We start from the raw sequence: 27,174 nt of genomic DNA, 5'->3' as shown, positions 1-27,174 counted from the left end.
ACTAATGTTCAGAGGACTTAAGACTTGATTTAAATCACACAATTATTTAGAAGAGGAAGTGGGATTAGAAGTAGGGATGTCTGGCTCCTGAAATCCCCAATTTACTCCATTATATACCATAGCATCTCTAAGTGTATTTAATGTTTTAACTTTTCTAGAGTTTGATTTCTCTGAGGCTCTGCAAAGAGTAAGCAATGGCTTAACAGGGTTAATAATCAAAATCAATTTCTTGACTGCCTGTGAGTTTAAGAAAATATTTGGTTAGTTTAATATGCTATTATAGGTCAGTTAAAACACCCTCTAAGATCTTCCTTAGTTTTACCTATTCTGTTTCCACTAACCAAGTGGTTATTTGGCAATGTTTTAGATGGCTACAGTGTAGCCTAAGGATTGGAGGGGACTTGGGTGGACACAGGGATATCAGCCACAAGACTACAGCAACAATCTGAGTAAAAAATGAGACAAGGGGCCTGTGGTGGAGTGAAGACAGAGAAGTGGGTAGATTTGAGAATAAGTCAGAGGGGAAAATGCAATGATTTGGCAGCGGATTGGATGGAGAAGGTGAAGGTGCTCAGTATGTGTTATCCATAAAATATGGTGAGCAATGAAAGATCATTGTGCGGATCTGATGAAGTTTTGGGGTGATGGTGGGGTGGTTCGAAGCCGACAGCCAACTAAGAATTCTTGAAGATGTCTTTGGTGCAAAAATGTGATTTTATTAAAGCATGGGGACAAGACCCATGGGCAGGAAGAGCTGCACTGGGGTCCTGACAGGTAGCTCATTATATATCCTCAGGTTGGGAGGGGGTCAGGGATAGAGTAAGTCTTTAAGGAATTTTGGAAACAAGGTTTCCAGGACCTTGAGGGGCTAGCTGTTGCTAGGGAAACACTATTTATTACCATTTAATAAAACTTCAGCCATGAGACCCTTTAGATATATATGGGGGGCGGGGCACAAACTTGGAATATGATTGCCAGCATATATCATGGGGTAGCTGATATAAAGGAAGTTGACTTACAGAATCCTGGAGTTTGGGACAGTGTTAATGTTCTCTTTTACCCCCCCAAAGTGTCATCCTTGAAGCAGCTGAGCTCATAGAGGGAGGTCACTGCTGGTTTAAAGACTTGTCAATGGGCAGTAAAAGAATTTAATTTTTCATTTGCCTTAGTTTCCCACATTACCACGCAAGCACATAAACCCCTTTCCTTTGTTCTGGGTAGCCAGGAAGTGTCTGAGGATTATCACGTTTTCCACCTGCGCCTGGGGGTGGGTGGTGGCCAGCCGGTATTTTGCCTTTAGCTTTCCCCAAGCTCCCTCATCATATCTTTAACAAAACAAAAAAACCTGGAAGGGGGAGGGGAAGGAGAAAGTTAACTTTGTTAGGAGTGAAGAAGGTGGCACATTCAGTGTCAGGACCAATACTTTTCCAAGTTCTATGGTAGTCAAAACAGCACTCCTTAGAGATTAGTCTCTACTAAAAGTTCCTCGCTTTGAGGTCCCTAAAACCCACGGTTCAGAAAAGTCAAGGACTCGCTTTTTCACGTCTTCTTCCCTCCAGGTGGCCTGGACCCGTCCCCTTTCCCGCCAACTGCAAGCCCCACCCCTCCGGCCCCGCGCGCGGGACTTTTGGCGCGTTTCCGGGGCTCCGCCTCCCAGGGCCCCGCCCTCCCAGCGTCCCGGCCGGCACAGAAACTGGGACCGTTCGGGCTGGGGTCGGGTCGGAGGTTGGTCGCGTCTCGGTCGTTGCCCGAGCCCGCCGAGTCTCCAGCTCTGGGAAGAGCCCTTCCGGCGAAGGCGGGGCGATGCCGGGGAACCGGCAGCCGAGGGTCCGGTCCGGGAACGAGCCTCGTCCCGCGCCCGCCATGGAGCCGGAGGGGCGCGGGGCCTGGGCCCACAGCCGCGCCGCGTTCGACCGGTTGGAGAAGCTGCTGCGCTGCTCGCGTTGGTAAAAATGGACCCTCGGGCGAGTTGCCGCGAGGGCGGGGGGAGGGGATCTTTTCAAACCCCCGGTTCTCTCCTTCCATTCCTGCCCCGCAGTCGGGTCGGCGAGCTGACTTTATGCTTGCCCAGGGATCTGGTGTTAGCTGTCCCCTCCCTCGCTCCCATCCCCTTCCTTTCCGAGCTGTTTGCTTGTCTTTTCTTCGTCAAACCCGACTAAGGTGGTAGTTGTCGAACTTTAGCGGGCCGAAGACTCGTCTGGAGGTGTGGTTAAAAAAAATGCAGATTTCAGGCCCCGCCTCCATGCTTTGAATCTCTAGGGCTGGGGTGGGGCTAAGGCATCGGGACTTTTTACTGGGCTTGAGATCCCTCCTGCCCAGGGCTGCGCAAGTTTGAAGGGGCCCGCTAAGCTTCAAGCAGCTGTCACTCATTGCTGAGCTGACCCTTTGACCATTACTCCGTAGCAGCTCTTTCTTGGGAGAGGAGAGTTTGGGGGACCCTTGCTGGAGGTAGATTGAAGATGGCAGTGTGATGGACACCGCCATTCTGTTTCTCATTCAGTTTCTCATTTCCTTGGTTTAGTCAAAAGGCTGTATGGCTTGGGGTTCCGGCTCTTAGAGATGCTATTTATTATCATTTTTTGCTTCTTATTTTCCTTCATGCTGTTGCACCATGGGAGCGCTTTCACTTCAAGGTTTTCATTATATCTGAAGACATCATGTTCATGACTGGTACTCCATGCTTTTCCTGTAGCTCTTCCTAGTATACAAAGCAAGAAGGGCTTGTCACCCTTATCATTTCTTCCAAGAGCATTGATTGAGCACCTGCTGTGTGCACAGCTCTATGTTTCTGCATGGATATAACTCAGGTTTTCTCTCTGCTTGTAGCCGGCCTATGTCTTTTTTGGACTTTGTTTTGACCCACCCCCCTCCCCGATTTCCAACCTGCAGAACTTACATAAAGCACAAGTTACCGCAGCTGTTTCTTTAAAAATGAGGACTTAATGTTTGTCACCGAGTTTTGCACTTATATTTGGTTTTACAAAAACTTAAAAAATCACCGCGCTCCTTAGAAAAGCGGCACTTTTGCTAGAATACATGGAGACATTCTGAGTTGTGTGTGTTTTTTAATAACACAGGGGTCCTCCATCTGAGAATAAGAAATTTAAAACTAGCTCTGCTAGTTGCTATAATAGAAACAATTATAATAACACCTTAGTAGTTAAACAAAAGTTAGACATTCAGATGGGACATTTCTGTATGGAAGGCCCTAAGGCAACATCATAGTGCTTAACTTACAGTGTAGAGTCAGGATGCCTGAGTTCAGGTTCCAGCTTTGACATGGCCCAAATCATTTATTTATTTATTAAAAATTTTTTTTTCTTAAATTTATTTTGAGAGAGAGAGAATGCATGAGGTGGGGTGAAGGGCAGAGAGAGAGAGAGAGGGACAGAGAATCCCAAGCAGGCTTGTGCTGTCAGCACAGAGCCCTATGGCGGGGCCTGCTCCCAACAACCCTTTGATCATGACCTGGGCTGAAATCAAGAGTCTGACGCTTAACCGACTGAGCCATCCAGGCATACCATGTCTCAAATAATTTAATTTCTGTGCCTCAGTTTCCCCATCTGAGTGATAATTGTGCTCTGCTTATCCACCTATGGGGATTCATTACTAATAAAAGATACTATTGAACACCTGCAAAGTGCTATTTTGGCGTTGGGGATTCGTTAGTGAACAGAGCAGGCAAAAACCTCAGTCTTTTTTTTTTTTTTTTTCCAACGTTTATTTATTTTTTGGGACAGAGAGAGACAGAGCATGAACGGGGGAGGGGCAGAGAGAGAGGGAGACACAGAATCGGAAACAGTCTCCAGGCTCTGAGCCATCAGCCCAGAGCCTGATGCGGGGCTCGAACTCACGGAGCGTGAGATCGTGACCTGGCTGTGAGATCGTGACCTGGCTGAAGTCGGACGCTTAACCGACTGCGCCACCCAGGCGCCCCCAAAAAACCTCAGTCTTTAGGAAGCTAACATTCTGTGGGAGGGGGGAAACTAAATGAAATTATATGTGTAAAGTGTTTAGTATGGTGGTTGTTATAGAATAAATGATAAGTAATAGGTGTCTTATAAAAATACAAAAAAAGCATAGCCTGCTTGCTGAATGGTTTGGTGAAGGCAAAATAGGTGCTTTATAAAAAGAAGAATAATCCGTAGGTTGTCCTGAACTATAATACAGCCAATTTCACTTAAAAAAATTTTTTTTAATGTTTATTTTTATTTATTTTTAAATTGTTTCTAAATTTTTTATTTTTTTTAATTGTATTTATTTTGAGAAAAGTTGGGGGAGGGTCAAAGAGAAGTAGAGAGAGAATCCCAAGCAGGCTCTGCAACATCAGTGCGGAGCCAGATGCAGGGCTTGAACTCAAACTGTGAGACCATGACCTGAGTGGAGACCAAGAGTCTGGATGCTTACCTGACTGCGCCACCCAGGTGCCTCGTAATGTTTGTTTGTTTTTAAGAGAGAGACAGAGTGTGAGCGGGCAGGGGCAGAGAGAGCGAGACACAGAATCCAAAGCAGGCTTCAGGCTCCAAGCTCCTATCTGTCAGCACAGAGTCTGATGCGGGGCTCGAACCCACGAACCGTGAGATCGTGACCTGAACTGAAGTCAGACGTTTAACCAACTGAGCCATCCATGCATCCTGCCAGTTTCAGTTTTTATCCCTGCCAAATATTTTTCTAGTTTCTAACGAAAGTGAGCAGACATAAGAGCCACAGGACTGAAAGTAGACATCAGTAACTAGGTCCAGACTTTTATTACAACTTATCCTGTTGGCTGGAGAATAATACTGAACTCTAGTGAATTTTCTTAAAAAGTTAATATATGAACCACTGATGGAATAACAACTAAATCTCAATGGTGTCTTTGCAGATTTTCACCAGGGCTTGGCAAACTTCTTCTGTAAAGAGTCATATAATAAGTGATGCTGACCACCATCTGTGTTCTTACTATTTTTTGTCTTTTACAACCCTTAACAACATAAAAAGCATTCTTAGCTCAAGGCTGTACAGAAACAGTCTACTGACTTGATTTGGTGCATAAGCTATAGTTTGCTGAACTGTTTTAATAGGTAGAATGTCTTAAGTTTAAAAATCCTCAGTGTAAAATTTTATATGACACGGGATTTAATATTTAGAAGTGATTTTGCATTCCTGTTGGTGTCTCTGTATGTCTTGGCACTGTCTACAGTGTATAAAGCGTGGCCCGTTTCTTCTTACCCCGGGAAGATAACCCCTTTTTCCCCACCCGCGCCTTTCCCTGTAGCTGCCTGACGCCATTGCTTCAAAGAATAACTCAGGATGGACTGCTTCTTGCTTTGCTACCTACCATTCCTGGCAGTGTCCTGTTACTTGAAATTGTGTGTCAGTATGCCCTTTTACAGAGTTTCAAAGTTCTACCCAGTGGACTAGTGATTACCCCGATTACCCTCACATTCAGCTTGCAGCTGTCATCTATATTGTGTTCCCAGGTGTCACCTGTCTTATACAGCATATTGCATCTGTTTTACGGGAAGCATTGCTTGTGGGTGAGGGTGGATTGGCTACATTACAGGGCATCCTTTCTTGACCTTTAACATAAGTAGGACTCCAAGGTGAAGCTGATGAAATTTTTTCAAGAGGCCAGATGTGACATTTGTGTTAGGTCCAAGCCCCACAACCAGATAGAAGCTATTTAAAGATTTGGAAAAATGAGACAGGAAGATCGTATCATTTGAGAGGCTGACAGAAAGCATAGTAATAATGTGTTCCTAAAGGAAGTAGGAAAAAATAATAAGGGCTGTAATGTAAACCCCAAGTGTCATATGACACTATTTTGTGAGTTAAAATTAGGTACCTCTTGACATTTTTGGGTGTGTGCAGGTTGACCTCTACTATAGTGTAATTTGGAGTTATAGCACTTTTAAAAAAAATTTTTTTTACATTTATTTATTTTTGAGACACAGAGTGAGACAAAGTGAGAGTGGGGGAGGGGCAGAGAGAGAGGGAGACACAGAATCCGAAGCAGGCTACAGGCTCTGAGCTGTCAGCACAGAGCCCAACACGGGGCTCGAAGCCACAGACCATGAGGTCATGACCTGAGCTGAAGTTGGACGCTCAACCGACCGAGCCACTCAGGTGCCCCTGGAGTTCTAGCACTTTTTAAATCAACTTTTAGTAAAGAGTAAAAAAGCAATCTTGTGATTTTTGGCATAGATGATTTTATTTTTCTAAATTATTTTTTGTCATTTTAAAGGCGATCAAGATTATTTTCTCTTATAGCATCGCTTAGTGATTAAGAACATTAATTTTGAACCCTGGCTTGAAATCCTGCTTCAGTGATTTTTGGGTAAATTAGTTTATTTTGTATGCTTCCTTTTCTCATTTGTGAAAATGAATTAGTAGTAGTTTCTATCTTATGAGGTTACCAGAATTAAATGAGTTAATATTTATAAGATTCTTAGAGCAGTGCCTTTTATGTTCTATGTGCTATATGGATGTTTGTAAAATAAAGGATAGATTTCCTGACCCCAGCATTAAGCTTTTTTCTTCATTAGCTTTGTTCAGAAGCACTTTAATAGGCCAGTGATCCTTAAGTGGGATGATTACTCCTTTAGCTTGCTCTGATGCTGGTTCTTCTTTAGGACCATAAATGATCACTGATGGACCACATTAGTGGTGACATGGTGAGACATTTTTTACCTTTAAGGAGCACACGCTTAACTATAAGGGGTAAAATGCACACAGAGTTCAGGGTAAATTATGATGAAGGCCAAGGAGATGTAGAGAAGTGTACTTGGATGGTGCCAGTGGAGGAAAGCTTCATGGCTTTTGAATTGGACCTCGGAAAGAGTTTCATAGATGGAGACTGGTGGAGTATGCTAATCACAATATGCTAAAAGGTACTGTAGAATAAAGGGGAAGTGAGTCAGATGGGCAGAGAGTAATTGGTAGCCTAACAACTGACTATTCAGTTGGTTCACATAATTCCTAAGTAGAGCAATTTGTGTAACTTTCCTGTCACTCTGATGTCCTCATTTATAAAATGAGGAAAATGGACAAAGGGCTTTCTAAGACACCCTCTAGTTCTGCAGATTCCATAATTATGAGTTTCCTTTGGATACAAATTATTGTTTAAAACTTTCTATTGACTTTTAACATACATCCAGAAAAGGGCACAAATCATTGGTGGTCAGCATGTATCCTATATCTCTTCTAAATGTAGAATGTATTTACTTATGTGGTATTTTGATTCTTTGATACACATTTCATAAAGACAGGTTCACATTTGTGGCCACAGTGCTGAATTCATGGTTTCTTAGTGTTTGTTAAATTAGTGCATGAAAGAATTTAGGTTAAGTTAGGATCACATTTAAGAAGTCTTTGCAAGTGGAAATAACATAAAGGGCCTGGTTAATTTCACTTGACTCACCTAAAATCCTCTGTAGGTTCCTGGGGTTAGTTACCCATAGTAAACAATGACTAGGGTCTTGAGCAGATGTAGAAGCCAAGGTCTTTCGCCCTGGGAGGTAAAGGTAGAAGCATGAGTTACACAAACCCATTATAGGCCTCCACATACCTGGTGTTCTATAGTGCTTGTGTCTGCCAGAGAAACTTACCAGAGACATTGAGCACCTGTTCCCCATAGCATTGGGGATGGTCTTACAAGTGAAGTTCTTGTTAATATGAGCCTGGGACTTTGAGGAGAGATTTTAGGCTGGAAGTGCACTCTTGACAGTCATCTGCATTAGATGGTTTGAAAGCACACTTCTGGAAGTGAGCAGGGAAGAGAATATAAAGAGCCTTAAAATCAACATTTGAGCATTAGGTGGAAGAGGTAAAGCTTTAAGGACAGTTACTTAGATACTGTTTTGCTTTGGAAGAAAAGAAATAGAGGACAGAATAACCAGAAGTATTTGAGGCAGGTATGCATAATATTCTCTGTGTGCATCTGTCTCATAACAATAGATCCCATTATAATCAGTCATTAATAGACAGGAGTCTATTACCCATTTGGCTTTTGGGATATTGGCTCCTTGATTTATTCAATATTTATCAACACTAAGTAATTAGACATGATTAAAAATTTTTTTTCCCATGTGATTTACTTGAATCTGGCATACAAAATACACAGAATAAGATGCCTTTGTGTCATTATTCATATCCCTTGTTAACAATTTTGTTTATTCTGAAGACAAATACAACAGATTGTTTAATTGGCTTGAAGAGCCTGTGCATTTTGGTGTTAAATGTGTTGGTCCACACTTAAAAATAACTTGGCGATTTTCTAAAATGTAAGAGCATTGTGGTAGCTATCTTGCCTAATGTTAAGTAGCAGTTTATCTCAGTAAGCTTAGGGAGCCATTCTGTTAAGAAATAGGTCTGCCTCAGTATTGTAATCTCAACTGAATTTACTTTCCTTTTCTTCTTTGCAAAGAAATTTTTATATCAATAGGCCCTTTTAAAAAAAAAAAAATTGTTTGTTCTCCCTACTTAGTTCTTCCCCAAGTTATAATCCTCTGACTGCGCTGATCTTTCCAAATCAACTACATGTGAAGTAACAGAAGTATGACTGCAGATTGGAAAAAGTAGAGTAGCTGAATTTTCAAGGTACAAAAATCCTGTTACCATGCAAATGTCTTTTCTTATTCTTCTGGACTTTTTTCTTTCTAATATATATGTATATCAAACAAAGAATAGGGTAAAGATAAAATAGAATTCTTAATATAAATTCATTTTTGCATGTACTCTTCCATTTGCTTCATTCACTGAGGATTTATCGAAATTCTGCTGTTCGTATAGCACCACGCTAGGGAGGTAGTGGTGGGGAGCTCAGAAAAAATGAAAGTCAAGATCTCTTGTTTGTAGGGCTAGAATCTATTTGGAGACCAGGGGGAAAAATAAGGAATCAAGCAGATAAAATACAAAATAATTTAGCTTTCAGCATTGATTTCCAGGGCTCCAACTAGATGCCATCTCTCTGGAACTTGAGAACATTTTGTAATTCTCTTAAATCATACACTAACTTTGCTTATCAGATTACCTAGTTAGATTATAAGCTCCTTAATATAGATTGTATTGCAGTCAACCTTGTGTTCTTTACATGTATGGTGCAAGGTACAGATTTTGCATGAGTGATGGTATGGAAACTAAAATTCAAGAATTTCTGTGCTTTGTTTAGTGTCATTTTTATTATATCATCCTGTATAATATTTGGATAATGTGTTGGGCTTGAATAGTTTTGGGAGTTGTGAGGAGGAAGTGTATTCTAGGATGGGAGAACAGCCTGAGCAGTCTGGTTTTGGATCTTGGGTATTATTTGAGAAATGTTACAGACACTGGCCTGCTGAGAGCAGAGGTTTTTTTTTTGTGGAGGAGCAGTGCAAGAAAATGTTGCTTGCTTTGGAGATAACTGGATTGTGAAGAACTTTCTAATATTAAGTTTTTAAAAATTGAAATAATACATGCATTAAAATATTAAGGTATATGGTGATTAAATATTTAAGGGAATGACAGGTGGGCCTGAATCCTTTTCTTTAAGAACCCACTATGATCAATTTATTATGTGTCCTTTAAGAGGTTCTCTGTGTTTGTATAAGCATTGTAAACCTCAGATGAGAAGATACTATACATCCGGGAGATGTATCATGATTTATTTAACCGTTTTCTTGTTGGTTAAAATTTAGATTGTTTCTGGTCTTTGGCTTTAATAAGCTGTGGTGGAGTGAATATCCTTGTCCATGGCCTTTACAAAGTTTTAGTTGAAATTATTTGTGAACAGGGTGCCTGGCTGGCTCAGTCAGTGGAGCCTGCAACTCTTGATCTCAGGGTTGTGAGTTCAAGCTCCATGTTGGGTGTAGAGAGTACTTAAAAAAAATCTTAAAAAAATAAAATAAAATTATGCATGACTATAATCAACAAAGTCATTAAGTCAGAGACATAATAAAAATATTCATTTGCTTCATCTGTACTCCAGATACAACCTCTTTCATCTCTTAGTTCTTCATGGTTTACATCTACATTTCCAAATAATAGGTTTCTATTGCTACCTCTTGATTTTTTCCATTTTAGACATTATTTATTAACTTTCTAACTTCCTGCACTAAAAGATCAGTTTTCTTATATTATCTATTCACTTTCTACTGTGGGAGATGACTGGGTATAAAATTTGAAGGACAAAATAATTTTCAATCATTATTTTGAAGGCTGGGTATCCCTTGTCACCCTTGGGATGTCATATGCTGTTCTGGATCCTTAAAACAAAAAATATTTATATGCATATATGTATATATATGTGTATATGTATATATGTGTATGTATGTATATGTGTATATGTATGTGTGTGTGTGTATACAGACATATATATATATATATGACGTTTTATTTCTTAATCTCTGGAATCTCTTTATTATCCTGTCTAGACAGACATCTTTGGTATTTTAGAGTTTCAGTTTTGCAAGCACCTGAGTATCTCTGAAGGATAAATTCCTGACACAGGAATAGTTGAATTAAAAGTGGATGCATTTAAAATTTTGATACTTATTGTCTGGTTGTAATAAAAATTGTTTTATTGCAGAGTATCTTCTCCTCTAAGCTCTAGCCATTGTCTGAAAGCCTGGCTTTGACAGAGATCAGCGCCACTCTTTATCTGCTCTGTGAGGTCTTCATTAACAATTTTTTGAACTTGACACCACACCTCCCTCTCCCAGTCTTGGGTATAACACCCCTCTCACTGCTCCTTCCACTATGCATGCGTACATACTTTTCTGCACATGCACATACTTCTCTGTCAGTCTTCCAGTGTCCTTCCTCATCTGCTAACAGCACCAAAAAATATATTCTAGCTCACTAATTAGAATTAGTATAATTTATCAATTATTCATAGATACTAGAATCATTGCTAATCACACTATAGCATCTCATTGCTAGGGTGAAGGGTCAGAACCAGAGATAAAGGGTTCAGAGTTATCGTAAAAAGGAAATTTAAGTTTAGAAATAGAATCAAGGCATTGAGTCGAGTACTGCCATAGAAAGCCAGAAGACTGTGAACTGCATCCTGGGGATAAGCCTACAATTGAGAGACAGGAAAAGAAGCAGCTAACGAAATGCTGGAATAGGCGGATAAATGTGCTATAAGAAAATTAAAACTCAACAGAAGGAAAGGTTTCAGGAAAGAATGTGAGATCAACGTTGCCTCACAGAGAAGTCAGGGAGAACGAGGCCTAAAAATGCTTTAGGGAACAGTTTCAGCAGAGTTGGGAGTTCAAGCTAGGGAGATAAGGAGATGGAGAGAACCATGTAGAGCACTTTCTGAGGACTTTACATCCACAGAGAGGGGAAGAGCTGGGGCTGAAGGTAGAGTGAGGCAGGAGCTGAAGAAAGGGCTACTTTTTAGGGTGGAGGAGAGAGTACCTGTGCGTGTTTAGTTGCAGATAGAAGAAGAAATTTTGCTGAGTATAATGATGAGAATCGACTACTTTAGGAGGCAGGGAAGATACTGGATCTAGGGACAGGGAGAGCAGCACATTTTAAGAAGGAAGAATGACTGCAGGACATCTTTCCCCCTGAGCCCAGAGGGAGGGACAGGGTTATGGGTGAAGAGGAAGGAATAGGCCCAGGTGGTGAAAAGCTCACAGTCAGGTTAATGGGATTTAGGAGCATGGAGATTGTTTTGAATAGCCATCTATTCAAGCATTTGTTACACAAAGGTGAAGAAAGTACCAACTGAATTTATAGAGACCCGTGTATATATCTGTCTGTATATACCTGTCTTTTTATCATTGTTATTCATCCCCTGAGAGTAGGCAAGGAAGGAGTGGACTGTGGGGCCTATCTGGTACTACTGGCATCTGTGAGTGTCTAAAAGGTCAGTGCAAATAGGGTGGTGGTGGAGATGTCCGTGAAGTAGTAATTGTGGCCTGGGAATCCAAGGAGCTAATGAACTGAATAGCCTTGTCTGAAGGCAGAGAGCAACTGAAGGTGGAGGTTTGGTCAGAGTGGTGGAATAAAAAAAATATAGGGAGTATATATATAATGATAGGAGGAAGTGAGATACATCACTTCTGAGATCTTAGAGCCAAACTTGTGATGAAGTAGATTTCAACACACTTGATGAGGAGAGATCAGATTAGATTTGGTGGGTGAAATAGTGAGCGGAAATTATAGGAGGAGCGTGAGCATTGTAGCAGAGATCATCGTCATTGCCAGAGTCACAAAAGTGCCTGGCACTTCACAAGTCATATTTTTACACTGTGATCTGTGTGGTGGGATAAAAAACTCAGACATTGTGAGTTTTTAAAAAGCAATGGGTTTTATAATGTCAGTGAGCACCATTTTTGGTATCTTGAGGATAACATTATAGGTCTGTACTCTGTTTTTAGCATTCTTTCTGAAAGCTCAATTTCACATTAATGTTCACATCTATTAAATGTGCTATTTGATACCTTTGATCTTTCAAGAAATGTGGAAAACTGTTTTTATTGATATGTGGTACATATACAGAGGTAATTGGATAATAATGCTGTAAATACCTAAAGGCCCTAAGGTTAGTGTAATAAACCAAGCACAAGAAATATTCATCCTTCAAAAGCTTTATTTTCTCCTGTTTGCTCTTGCTGCATTACACTCTCTGAATACAATGACTTGATGTGTTTATTAATAAGTACGTACTGTTACTTTCTGAGGATTATCAAATGTAGCAGGTATTTTGATGCACAGTAATTGTGTTTCTCTCTCTCTTTCCCCAATGCCATGACTCTCATTCAGTCCGTAGAATGTCAACCTGATGATTCCTGTTTGCAGTTGCTTAACGAACAAAACAGTCAGTTAATTGTGAACTGAAAGAATGGCTGTATTTTTGACAAGGCATCTATGTAAAATAAATTGCCTCTTAACAATAGCCAGAAACCAGTGCATTCCTATGGGAAACCATGAATGCTTATGGTCAAGGTGGTCAGATGTTCTGATTTTCCTGGGTCAGTTCTGGTTTACACCTGCTATCCCAGTGTCCTGTTTAGTTGTCATGCCCTGTCACTCCCAGAAATGTTCTCATTTGGACAATGTTATATGGTCATTCTGCCTTTTAGGCCTTATTTTGAAATTTATGGTCTATACTTTGAATCATTAAGTGAAGATGTATCTTAGTAATTGAAAGAAGCAGTCAGTGGCCGGTTTTGCCATCCTCTATAAAGGTATAGGGATACTTACACAAAGTTCCTTCTTTCTGAATTCCCACTACATGCATTATAAAAAATGTTACAGTTTGTACTGAGTTTGCTAGTAGCTATTTGAATTCAGCAGATGTGTGATGATACAATGTTTAATCAGGGAGTAACAGCCTTTCAAATAAATATATCCTAATCTTCTGCTTTGGAAAGAGAAATACAGTAGTGTCGGCCCTTGGATTTATGAAATGTTGGGTAATAAGTGTTTATCTCACAATGACCTAAGTCTTGATTGTCTTCCTTTCTTCAAACAGCACTAATATTCTGAGGGAGCCTGTGTGTTTAGGGGGATGTGAGCACATCTTCTGTAGGTAAGTAATTATGACTTGATCCATAGTGTAACTATATTTTTTACTAGGTCATCCTCCTGTAACCATATTAGTAATATGTTGTGTGTTATGTTTGTGTAACTCTCATAGGCTACAAATAACTTACTGTACATTGTCTCATTTTGATGCATAAAACTGTCTTACTTTACAAATAAGAGCATCAAAGCTCAAACGGGGTGACTTGTTCAGAGTTGCATAGCTTAGTAAGTAGCTTGGGGAGAAAAATCTGTTATGTAATTGAAATACAGCTCTTTTTTTTTTCCCCCCCTTCTGGTTACTTTGGAGTCTAGACCTTCCAGATTGTGAAAATCTTGCTCTGGATTAATTTTCTGGGGCTTCTGTAACAAAGTACTAAAGACTGAGTGGTTTGGAATGACAGAAATGTATTGTCTCACAGCTGTGGAGGCTACAAGTCCAACAGTAAGGTGTCAGCAGGGTGGTTGTTTCTGAGGGCTGTGAGGAAAATCCTGTTCCATGATTCTGTCCTACCTTCTGGTGGTGGAGAACCTTTGTCTTCTGGCAATCTTTGTCCTTCCTTGGATTGTAGGTCTATCACTGATTTTGACCTTCATGTTCACACAGCCTTCTCTTTAGTGTGCATGTTTGTCTCTGTGTCCAAACCTGCCCTTTTTGTAAGAATGGCAGCTCTCCTGGAGTAAGGCTCACCTCGATAATCTCATGTTAATTTGATCTCGAGAAAGACCCTATTTCCAAATAAGATTAGGTACTGGGGGTTAGGACTTCAACATCTTTTTGGGGAACACAGTTCAAGCCATAATAGTTACTATGGGATTATGTCCATGTTATAGTATGAAAGCCCTGGCATATAGATTAGAATATTAGATTTTCATCTCATTCTATTTCTTATTCTGGAGAAATCAATTAAAGGACTGAATGTCTTGGTTTAATTGTCTCTGAGACAGGGTCCATGTAGCCTCCTTTGCATCAGTTTTTTAATGACTTTAGTAATGACGCATGACTATCTGGCATGAACGACTTCGGCATGAAGTTTAAACACACAAGAAAATAATTTACTGTGTGACTGCTGTGGGCTGATGTGTGGGAAGTGACTATGCTTGGGGTCCCAGTTTTCCTTCTGGAAACATGGATTTGATATATGGGGCATATCCAGCTGGAGGCTGGGATAGGGAATAGTACATGTTGCCCATCCACTCTCCGTTTGGATGATGACAAGGACTTCACATGGGCAGGGCACGTGAGTCAGTCATCCTCCTTTCCCCTGTGCCCACGTCAGAGATCTTCATGGCAATAAAGCAGACTGCCGACTACAGAGCTGCTCAAGGCAGAAACCACAAGTAATACCCAACTGCTCTTTTCTTCCTTGTCACATCATTAAGTTCTGTCACCTCCACCTCACAATGTGCCTTGAATCTTGAATTTTCCCACTCTTCTCTGTATTTACTACTGTTTATTTGATCCAAGCCACCATTGTATTATCTCTCCTCAGACTAGTATAATAAGTTCTTAACTGCTCCCCTTCCTCATTTTCTACATTCTTAATAGTGATCTTTTAAAAATGTAAATCACATCCATATCCTTACCCTCCTTAAAGTCCTCTAGTGGCTTCTTTTACAGTTAGAATAAAATCCTTACTCTTCACTATAAGGTCTGGAAGACCTGTACAGGACCCAATTCCTGCCTGTCTCTCCAGCCACACTTCCTTCTAGCTCACCCTGTCTAGCTACCTTCTCCTTTTAGTTCATTAAACACACCAAAGTCATTCCCGCCTCAGAACTTTTGCACTTGCTATTTCCTCCTTCTAGAATGTACTGCCAAATTTTTGTGAGGCTAACTTTTCATCAGTTACATTTCAACTCAGATGTCACCACCTCCAAAAGACCTCCCATGATGCCCTTATGAAATATGCCCACTTCCTGTCCTTACTTGGTAGTAAGCAGATTTATTTTGTTTCAGCTGATGTACTCGCTGTATGTAATAGATCGGTGACAAATTTTGATTATGTGATGCCAAGAATTGGGTAACTGTATTCTTTGCAGATTTGCAGCTGTGTAAAACTGCTAAGCAATGTTGTAAATACCATGCAGTTTTTTAATGTTTATTTACTTTTGAGAGAGAGAGAGAGAGACGGAGGGAGGGAGGGAGGACCAGAGAGAGAGGGAAACAAAGAATCTGAAGCAGCTCTAGGCTCTGAGATGTTAGCACAGAGCCCAACATGGGACTCAAACTCACACACCGTGAGATCGTGACCTGAGTCGAAGTTAGACACTTAACCGACTGAGCCACCCAGGCACCCCGTAAATACCATGCAGTTTTAAAAGATGGTTTGATATATACCAGTCTGGTTGAAGCATTGAAGTGGAGGGGTGCTGGTTGGAGGGGCACAGATTTTTAAGTCATTGACAGTGTCATGGTAGTTCCAAGGTACTTTCGTGTCAATCCCTGATAAAAGTAGTCCATGTATTCTCTAAGGTAGAAATCATTTAAAACATATGGCAGACATATGCAGACTTTTTGGCTTTGGATCATTTTACACCTTTAAAAATTGAGGATCCCAAAGCAGTTTTGTTTGTATGTGTGTATTTACCATGTAAAACTGAGACATTTAAAAAATACCATTCACTTAAAAATAACAGTAATAAACACATTACGTAGTAACATAAGTCACACTGTTTTAAGGAAAAATAACCATTTTATAAACCAAAGAAAAACTAGTGAGAGTGACACTGTGTTATATTTGTGCAAATCTCTTCATTGCTTTGATGAATAGAAGACTGTAGATTCTCGTATCTACTTATGTAATCATTCTGTTGTGATCTAATGTTTTGATTGCAGTATGTGAGTGAGGAACATCTTGTATTATACATATGCATAGTTGGAAAAAAGAAGGATTTTTAAATAGACTTTTTAGATAATTATGGATATTCTTCTTTGATACGACACCATTACTTAGCAAGTGCTAGTTTCTTTAGATTTGTTACAGTGTGGACTTTAAAAGGCTACCAGTGAACTTTTTGTATTCTGTTCCAATAAATTTCATTGACTTATCCTATGCTGTGAATGGATCTTTCACCCAGCATGATTTCCTGACCACATCTGTCGGTCATTTGGAAAATACTGGCTTACTAAGTTATACAGATCTATTGAGAAATAATATCTTTCCCCAGAATTCTAGATTAATGTTTACAAAATAATTTGAGAACATTTATAAGATGAACATTATAGAATGTGTAAAATAGACTGAGTGCTGCTGTGGTGCTGGGTAAGTGTCTCACCTAATTGGATCTCATTTTCTTTATCTGAAAATAAGGTAATGATTTCCTGATGAGTGGATTGCGACTCTTGTCAATCGTGTTCCTCAAATACTTAAGTACTACATAACAATTGATGATTTCAGTCCCCTGTACAATCAGTTTCCCTGTTTTCTCTGTTGGAGTTTTAAGTTAAGGGTACTTAAGTACAAGCAAAGAAACTCAAAGAAGTCCTTTTCTTTGCTAAAGAAATTTGACATTCATCTGGAAACTCTCTCTTAGCCCAGGTATGGATTACAGATTTGTTTTATAACATTTATTGAGTTACTTTGCATCAGAAATCATGCCAGAATCGAAGATACAAATAATAGAACTAACCACAGGCTTTTTCTGGAAGGATCTCATAAGAATCCTCTGTGCCTACAAATGAGTGGGTCACATGAAAAGAAATGTGGTATTTGGGAGAGATGTGGTTTTTATCAGTTAGGTTACCCAGCCTTGTTGGAGCTCCTTTGGTGAGACTAAGGGAAGAGTGGATTGTTAGGTTTCTTATTTCTGAATCCACAGATAAGCTTTGGAGGGGGATTGTGACCCCCCCCCCTTTTTTTCTACAAGAGCTTATGTATATCTTCAGATTTGCAAAGGGTTTGTAACCCCTAAAGTTAAGAAAATCCCCCTAACTGTGAGACTTTAACTCCTAGACAGATAACCTGAGATGATTTGAGTCTACAGGTTATAAAAATGTCTGAAAGAATCAAGTATCTTTTCTCAGAAACTACTTTAAAACCTTTAGACACTTGTCTGCACACAAAACAAACATTACCTTTTCCAGTCTCTTTGCAGTAATTTTCCATGAAACATAGTGTTAAGATTTAGGATAGAAAAGGTTGAAATGCATGGCTGTTTTGCATTTGGTACTAAATATGTTTCTTTATGTCCCTTTCTGTACTCTTACCCCTTAGAAGCTATAGATTTATTTGCATGAAAAAGATTTGCAGAGTAATGTCTAAGGAAAATCTCTTCATATCAAATGGCCTAAGCGACTTTAGGTACAGATTTGTATGTATGTATCATACTCTTTCAAAAACATCGTTGTAACAAATATTATATGATTGCCCATTGCTTGTTAAGACAACCTTTATTTACTTCTGTTCAAACTGTTTATGTTTATCTTTTGGAATTAAAATTCTGAATGCATTGATATGTATATATATATATATATATTTTAACATTTTTAAAGTAATTGTGTAAGTGACTGCATTGGAACCGGATGTCCAGTGTGTTACACCCCAGCCTGGATACAAGATGTGAAGATAAATAGACAGTTGGACAGCATGATCCAGCTTTGTAGTAAGCTCCGGAATTTGCTGCATGACAATAAGCTATCAGGTGAGAAAGATCACTCTCTCTCTTCATGAAATATCTGATGATGAATTCATATTGATCGCAGAAAGTATGTAAAGATCTGTCAGGAATTCTGATGGCGTATTTCAGATTTGAAGATTGACAGCGTTTGCAATTATTTTGAGAAGTGACAGATAACTTAGAGATCACTTAGAGAAAGCAGGGTCCAAAGAGGTTAAATGATCTCACCTAACATCACATGTGTAGTTAGTACTGGAAATGAGAAATAGAGCCCATTTCTTCTGATTGTCAGTCCAGACACTTTGCACCACCTACATTGCCTGCTTTTTACAGTTATAATAATTTCTGAATAATATACATGGAAAAGTGATTTTGTCCTTAAATTCACTTAAATACACTTTTACAAGATAGAATACAACCTTCTGTGCATCGCTTTTCTAGACTGAATTAATTAGATGAGCACATTTTGAAAGAGCAAAAATCTAATATTCATTTTCTTTTCTATTTAAATGGGGGTTAATGTTTTTCAAATTGTTCTTAGACTCTGTGTATTAACTATATATCTTCCCATTGTGCTTTCTGCTGAGAACTAATTAGCTGTGGAAAGAAAGTAAAAGGTTTTGAATCTTCATAATTAGATACTGGAATTGTCTTTTTATTGATCAGATCATGTCATTTTAGCTTATGTTTATAGGATAACCTTTTCTTGATTGGCAGGATGCTGTGAATGATTGATAATGCTCACATAAAATGGTTGAATTTCCATTTCTAAATCTTCTGATCTTAGATTTCTGACAAGCTGTGTTATTGTCAGCTACTAAAGGTGAAGTTGATTAGACAAATTAAAGAAACAAGGCAAATACTTTGTCTTATTGACTAGGTCCATATTTTTAAGAAGAATTTAATCATAGTCTACCTATGAAAAGTTTTCTTCATCTCATCATTGTATTAGACTCTATTCTTTTAGGATATAATATGCTATGTGATAAAGTTTTACATGTTTTCAGATGTAATTATATACTCATATACATTTCAAAAAGTATTTACCTTTTTGAAAAAATAATACTGCATTATAAATCTCTTTAAGAGCATAATGAAGAAACTTCATTATTATCATCTGTATTTTTTTTCCTTCTTACTCAGAGGTAGGGCTGATAGTGTTTAATTTTCTAATTAAAATGATTAGTGTATGATATGCCCCCCCCCCCCATAGATACCATTGATTAAGGAGAGTTCATGCATCTTTGGAGGGAGTTGAGGGGGAGGATTAAAATCTTTTTTTTTTTTTTTTTTTTTAAGATTTTCTAATTTTTAAGTAATCTCTACACCCACTGTGGGGCTCAAACTTACAACCCTGAGATCAAGAGTTGCATTCTCTACAGACTGAGTCTTCCAGGTGCCCTTAAACTCTTGATTTAAGTGTACAATATGAAAAATGTTCATGTCTGCCTGAAAGTGGCTTTTGTCAGATCTCCAAGATGTGTCGTCTCTTAGGAACATTGGCCATGCATTGACATCTGAGGTGCTATTCTGAGAATTCTGTCTGTCGTGATGGTTTGATGTGATTCTTCTCCAGTTTCTGTGTAGTAATATATTAGCTTGCTCAGGCTGCTGTAACAAAACACCACAAACTGTGTGGCTTAAATAATACAAATTTATGATCTCACAGTTCTGGAGGCTAGGAGTTCTAGATTGAGGTGTTGGTATAGTTAGTGCCGTCATAGTCTGTGAGGGAAGGATGTCTGTCAGGGAAGGATGTCTGTGAGGGAGGTCTGTGAGAGGAGGGCCTCTCTGCTTGGTTTGTAGATATCAGTCTTCGTGTTACATGGTGTTCTCCCTGCATGCGTGTTTATGTTAAATTTCCCCATATTTATAAAGACACCAGTCTTTTTGCACTATAGAGTCCCACTCTACTAGTTTTTACTAATTATATCTGTAATGACCCTGTTTCCTGAGGTCACATCCTGAGGTACTGGGAGTAGGACTTGGATAGATGAATTTTATGAGGAACAGTTTAACCCATAACAATGTAATGTGTAATGTGACCTTTTTAATGCTAATAAAAAGGGAGCGGAGTAACTCTTGATGGGTAGTGAATTATAGCATAGTGGGGTACGGGTATAGTGCCTTGGGGTGCAAAGAAGAATAAGGTAGGGGACTTCTCCAGAAATTCTACTGTCATTAATGATGGTTGAGTCTTTAGTATGGTTTTCATATTTTGTGGACCATGTATGAAATGTCTCCATATTTAATCACTACTAAGGATACTTATAAAAATTATCAGGTTTAGAATAAGTTTTTGCATGGGGCCAGAGGCCTTTTAGAATGTTGTCTTTGTCATGTAAAATAGATTGGGAGTTTGAGGAGAGGATTATGGTGATTCATTTTTCGAAAGCCGTTTTGTGTTCATTTTCTTTATTATAGTGAGTAGTAACTACTTTTGTCTGACCAGACTTCAGCAGTGCTGGCTTTATCATTACTTATTTTAGCATGAATTGAAATTTCACAGTTTGGATAACATACAATCAAAATTTTAGGAGCAGGAAGGTCATCCTAAATCACTTATTCTGTAGGTGAGGAAATTGAGGACTTAGGTTATGCAGGAAGGTCACAGTGTGAGTTTGTTTACTTACTTACACTGTACATTTAGCACAATGCTTTGGTTAGGTGTATAGGTGTTCATTATACTTGTTGAATTGGAGACAAATTGGCAGTGGTAAGGGTTAATTCATACCCCAGAGACTAAACTTAATTAAAGCTATTTTATTTAAAAAACTTTTTTTAATGTGTATTTATTTTTGAGAGAGAGAGCGTGTGCATGAGTGCACATGAGCGGGGGAGGGGCAGAGGGGGGGGGAAGAGAGGGAGGAGAACAGGATCTGATGTGGGCTCTGGGCTGACAGGAGAGAGCCCTGTGTAGGGCTTGAACTCATGAACCATGAGATCATGACCCGAGCCGAATTTGGACGCTTAACTGACTCAGCCACCCAGGCATCCCCAAAACAATTTTAAAACAAATTCTCAGGTTTTGATTTCAACAATTCATTTTATAATGGTAACATCTTCCTTTTCTCCTTTTACAGAAGATGGTAAATCTAGAGTGTAAACATATTGAAATATAAATCTCTGTCCAGAGCTATAATTTACATGGTGCCAAGCTTATTCTGCTGATTAGTGGCATTGCATTAACTTTTCCTCCTGAGGTTCTGCCAAAACAAACTAGCCTCAAAGGGCATTGGAGCTTTTTTGAGGGTATTTCTCTGTTTCTTTATAGTGTATTTGATATTTTATGTAGTACCTTATGTTAGTTTATATAGCAGGTACCTCTAAAATTAAAGTGGTATAAGGTGTACTAGGTTACTAGGTAGAGGGAACTAACAGTTGGGGACAAATTATGTTTTATCCTCTTTTTTGTTTAATGTTTATTTATTTGGGGAGAGAGAACACAGGTGTGTGGGGCGGGGAGGGGCAGAGAGAGAGAGAGAGAGAGGGAGAGAGAGAGAGAGGGAGAGAGAGAGAATCCCAAGTAGGCCCATGCTGTCAGTGCAGAGCCGAACACAGGGCTTGATGCCCCAAACCATGAGATCATGACCCGAGCCAAAACCAAGAATTGGATGCTTAACCCACTGAGCCATCCAGGCATCCTGGTTTATCCTCTTTATAACGAGGAAATTGGAAACAGATCTCATAAAATAAGGGTGTTAGATTAAGTGATCCCAAGGTGTAGCTTGAAAATCATCTAGTTCTGTTAAATGGGTGTTGACGATGATGAATTAAGTGGGATGGTCAGATATCTACATCTCTATTTTTTTAAGCCCTGTAGTTCACAATTTATCTTTCAAAAGAACCTTGTTAGTTGCATTTACTATGAAATATATAATTACTGTAATTAAGGTGGGTAATTAGGAAGAACTTGTCAAATCATGGACATGGTATATGATATACTAGAGAAAGAAGCCTGATTTATAGTAATGCTTTTAAAAATGAGCTTCTAAGCACTTGAACAGGTTTTCCTCAGTTCAGTGTATTTTCAAGAGAAAAGATTGTCACAAATTTTTCTGAAAACCATTTGTGGATAATTTTACCTTATTCTTTATAACATAATCTGTTTTCTACTAATGGAGTTAAATTTAAAAGTTTGTATTTTATATTGCTTCCCATCATATTAAATCAGACCTTGCAGGTGCTGGTCAGGCTCTGTGAAGCATTTATTTGTTGGTATTGGTGGTGACGTCTAAAAAAAAAAAACATTTTGATTATGCTTTCATGGGATCACAATTTCCTTTTCTGTTTTCTGGCTTCCAAAGAGATGCTTGTCTTTCTATAGTGAATTACATAGTATTTCATATATGTTATGACTTTCTTATAATAGATGAAGATGAACATTTGAATAGTTGTGTTGCTGTTGTTTTTTTAAAATAGAACTGAATACTTCTTAACTTACAAAATAATCATTCTTGCGGTTGAAGGCGTTAATGTTGCACAGATGGTAGCAAAGTACTTTCCTTTGATTTTTAATAAGGGACTAGTTTGTCAAAGAGATTTCTCAACTTCTGTTGTGAAACCTATAATAGAGAATAATTTGAAAGGCACACAATGTACATCATTATAATCCTTTGATGTAGATTAATGATAGCTAAATCACATTTTCTAATTGCCTGTTTTTTCTATAGTTTATTATTAAATTTTAAGAAAAAACTTGGCAAAGCTGCTTCTTAGCAACATGTGCATCTCTGTTCCTCGATATCTTGTGGTGTCCTCAGAAATATTTATATTCGGGGATAGAATTTTTAAAAATGTCATCATTAAGAAATTTACTATGTGGAGGAAGGACCAATATTTTTCTTCATGAAATGAATATGACAGTTTATAATGCTTAAAAGCATTCACTCACAAAAATTGTTGTAGCTGTTAATATTGTGATTTATGTTCCAGCAAGGTGGGGGTTTTGCTTTTTACAGGTTAAACTTAGAAATGCTGTGTAAAATGCAGAATTTACAATCATGTTTGCTGCTGTGGTCCTTGCTTAGTTAGGACAAGATGCGTAATTTCAAAAACAAGTCATTTCTGATACAATTGCAAGTCTAGAAAAAAGGTCAAAATGAAATCTTCCTGAGAGTATTTATTACTACTGGATGATTAGTGAGATTATTGTGTATGTATAAATTACATGAATATATGCTCTTTTCATTCACTTCTTTGTAATTTAAGGGATACATAGACCTGAGTATGAAATTGTGTTTTGTTTGTTTTGTAAAGATTTTATTTTTAAGTAATCTCTATACCCAACATGGGGCTCTGACTGACAATCTCAAGATCAATAGTCGCACACTCCACTGACTAAGCCAACCAGGCACCCTGAAATTCTACATTTTGTAAATTTTATAAGCATTAAGGACTTTAAAAAAATTTTAATGTATTTTGACACCCAGAGAGACAGTGTGCCTGTGGGGGAGGGGCAGAGAGAGGGAGGGAGACAGAAACCCAAGCAAACTCCGTACTGTCAGCACAGAGCCCATGCAGGGCTTGAACTCATGAACCTTGAGATCATGACCTGAGCTGAAACCAAGAGTTGGACACTTAACCGACTGAGCTACCCGAGGGTCCTAGCATTTGACTTGTTTTTATTTGAAAGTGTCATCATCTATCTTTAAAAGAAATTTTGGAAAATCAAATACAAGTTTTTACAGACTACCAGAGGATTAACCGTTAAGTCTTTGTAATCTAGATTCTTAAAAAGTAACACTGGTAACATTTCGTGTTGACCTTTCCTCTAGACGTGAAATTACATCAGAAATGACTTGTTTTTGAAATCTACCAATCACTGCAGAGGAAAGACCTTGTTAGAAATTAGACATTAAGTCTTCTGTGTGAATGGATACCTCACTCTGATTGTTTTTATTTCCAAGATACCTCATCTTGATTGTTTTTATTTCCAAGATCCTACTATAATAACACTTTGTGGACCAAGTGATGTTCAGCTAGGATGTAAGAAGGATGCCAGAGAGTCTGACGTTACTCAGCTACACACTCCTGGCTTCAGCTGGGTTTGTTGGCTTACTCTCTGGCCAGTATAATGCTACCATTTGCACCAGGAGGAAGGGATGGCTTCTTTGGAATAGAATGGAGTTTGACTGAATTCCTTCGCTAGAGATCATGTCTATGAAATTTCTACAGAGCTAAATACGAATTATTTGTTTTTTAAAATCTATTTTTCATTTTTCTTACCTGTTTAAAGTGCTGTCTTTACGGATCTATTTATAAACATAGGAGCTTTATGCTCACGAAATAGGAGGTGAAAGAGGAATAGAAAAATCAGTTTTGAACTAAAGAGATTGGAGATTTTAGTTTACTCATCCTCTGGTGTGTTAATAATTTTAAATGATAAAATAAAAAAATGTTCTGTGTGAATAAAAAATACCTAAAAGGAATTTAAAAATAACTTCTTTCATAATTTCCTTTTCTCTTGTTAATATTTTAAGGCATGAGAATGTTGAGAAGAAATCTATTCCCAGAAACAAATAAGAAAAATGAAACTAAAATTATGTTGTATCTCTTAAGTATTCAAACTTTTCAGGAATAAGCACACTTGGCAATTTTATATAACACCTTAGTAGCATCAGACACATTTATTTCCTACATAGCAGATGTTACCAGTTCTTAGGAAAAAGATACCACTGGTTTTCTTTTTAAAGTAGCATAGTGTTAGAACGAAGTTTGTTAAAATTTTGCTTTAGAGTCTGTAATGGAAGAAAAATCTTATAAATAAACAGTTCTCTTCATCTTGAATGAGGAGTGACTTCTCAGGAAAAAAACATTAATATGATAGCTTGCTCTTTCTTTCTTTTCTTGCTTTTCTTTCTTTTCTTTCTTTCTTAGGACAAATAAAACATACTCCAAGTACCTTTGTTGGTCAAAGGAGATTACTAATTCTGTCAATTTGGAGAATGAGTTCAGGCAGTAGGAAATTATTTGTTAGGCATTGTTAACCTTGTCAGGTGGTGGTGGTAGTTTTTCCAGTTTCCCTGCCTTTCCTGGGTTCTTTCCTATACCTGAAACAGCATCTTGGTAATCCAGTTCCTGTGGAGAGGAATGCTGGATTGGGTGACCTCCCTGCCTCTCCTCTCTTTTTAGCTTTAATTCTTTAAGTGAGAGAATTGAGTGACTCTCAAGTTTTCTTCTAGCCTTTAAAACATAACCTCTCTTATATAAATGCTTCTCAAGATTTAAGAGCAGATATCAAATAATTTATTCACCAGTATTTTTCGAGCACCACTGATTGTGCTCACCACTGTGCTGGACTGACCTGGGTTGGTTTTACCACCCCTGTGTGGGGTGGGAGGAAAGAATTTTGAGGGAATATATATATTTTTTAAACATTTTTTTATTTTTGAGAGAAAAGGGGAACACAAATTGGGGAGGGGCAGAGAGAGAGGGAGAGAGAATCCCAAGCAGGCTTCTTGCTGTCAGCTTAGAGCCCGATGTGGGGCTTGATCTTGCAAACCTGTGAGCTCATGACCTGAGCTGAAACCAAGAGTTGGAGGCTTAACCAACTGAGCCACCCAGGTGCCCTGGGAATATTTTTTTAAAGAAAAACAAATGGGCTGAAAGGCAAAAACTAAATAAGACAACTTGAAGGAGGATCACTGACAGGATCCGAAAGTAGATCACTATACAACTCATTCACTGACTATTTCTTACTCATCTGTTAATGGGCAAGATTGGTAGTTCTAAAAAAATACAATACATATAGAGATGATAATATATAGAGAGGAAAGAAAAGCTCACTTTTCCTGTGTGCCTCCTCTACTTCACTAGATGTGTGGGTTTTCCATACATTAAGTTGTTCTGTGACACTGGCTGGGTGTCCTACAGTTTCACTCTGTTCTGACACTGCCTGTCCGGAGATAGCATTAAGAGCCAACACAGGTTAAGAGCTCAGTCCCACAAGTCTGCCCCCCACTGCCCTTGAGATGCTACCTGGCTGTATCTTGGAGGTTCCCAGGACCTCCTTGAGTTTGATTAATTTGCTAGAGTGACTCACAGAACTCAGGAAAATGTTTTACTTAACTAGATTACTGTTCCCTATAAGTGGATGTAACTCAGGAACAGCCAAATAGAGGAGATTCATAGGGCAAGGAGTGTGGGAAGGGGTGTGAAGCTTTATTGCCCTCTCTGGGTGTGCTGCTCTCCCAAGACCTCCATATGTTCATCAACTTGGAAGCTTCCTAAACCCTTCCTTTTGGGCATAATTGATTAAATCATTGGCTTCTAGTGATTAGTTCAACTTGCAGCTCCTCTCTCCTCTTGAAGGTTGGGGGTGGGACTGAAAGCTTTAACTTTCTCATCTTGATTGGTTCCCCTGGCAACCAGCCTTTATCCTTAGAGGGACTCCAAGAAGTCACCTCATTAATGTAAGCTTAGGTGTGGTTGAAAGAAGCGGTTACGAAGAAAAGACACCCATTTTCTCTTTATCACTCATACTATTTTAGAAACTGGAAACATAACTAAATATTTATAACAAAAGATGCCCCTATAGGTTCTCTTGGGAAATTACAAAGGTTTTTGGACCTTTGTACCAAGAACTGTAGATGAAGACCTAATATATTTTATTACTTTAAATTACAATATTGCATGTAGTGATACTTGGTGAAAAGTTTTAATGTTTTGTGAAAATAGGTATGAGTTCAAATGCCAGCCCTTTCAGCAACTAGGTGTATGACCTTAAACAAGTTTTGTTTTCTGTTCAATTTATATAAGAAATATAAGAGAGCATTCTTTTTACAACAGATTAAGCTATATAAAAGTGTAAAGTGTGAAAGTCCTCCTCCACCATTTTACCTCAACTGAAAAGTAGAAATTGCTTTCTTTTACAGAGGTGCTGTTTTCATTGTTTAGTTTTCTAGTTCCACGAATTTATGAAGATATTTGGACATAAATGCAATAGAATTTTTAGAACATAAATGAGATTGTGCTACACTTAACAAGTGTCTTGAAGTGGCCACATAAGATCTTGTAGTGTAAATGATCCATAGTTAATTCATTGCTGATTGATGA

General features: G+C 38.6%; 1 protein-coding gene across 4 annotated transcripts in view; it reads left to right on the top strand.

The window, feature by feature from the left end:
* Positions 1-1,658: 1,658 nt before the first annotated feature.
* BARD1 (BRCA1 associated RING domain 1) overlaps positions 1,659-27,174 on the top strand; it is an 83,673-nt gene continuing 58,157 nt past the window's right edge. The window contains exons 1-3 of one of the 4 annotated variants that reach the window (XM_043577733.1): positions 1,659-1,946; positions 13,448-13,504; positions 17,993-18,141. In XM_043577733.1, the coding sequence (XP_043433668.1) occupies positions 1,804-1,946; positions 13,448-13,504; positions 17,993-18,141 (349 nt within the window). In that variant the 5' untranslated portion in view covers positions 1,659-1,803. Of the gene's footprint in view, positions 1,947-8,466; positions 8,581-13,447; positions 13,505-17,992; positions 18,142-27,174 lie in introns of those variants that run through there. The other 3 variants (XM_043577734.1, XM_043577736.1, XM_043577735.1) reach the window with 3 other exon arrangements.

Source organism: Prionailurus bengalensis, chromosome C1 (genome assembly GCF_016509475.1).
Source record: "Prionailurus bengalensis isolate Pbe53 chromosome C1, Fcat_Pben_1.1_paternal_pri, whole genome shotgun sequence".
Classification (NCBI taxonomy): Eukaryota; Metazoa; Chordata; class Mammalia; order Carnivora; family Felidae; genus Prionailurus; species Prionailurus bengalensis.
The sequence above is the reverse complement of the archived record's forward strand: the minus strand, read 5'-3'. Positions and strand labels throughout refer to the sequence as shown.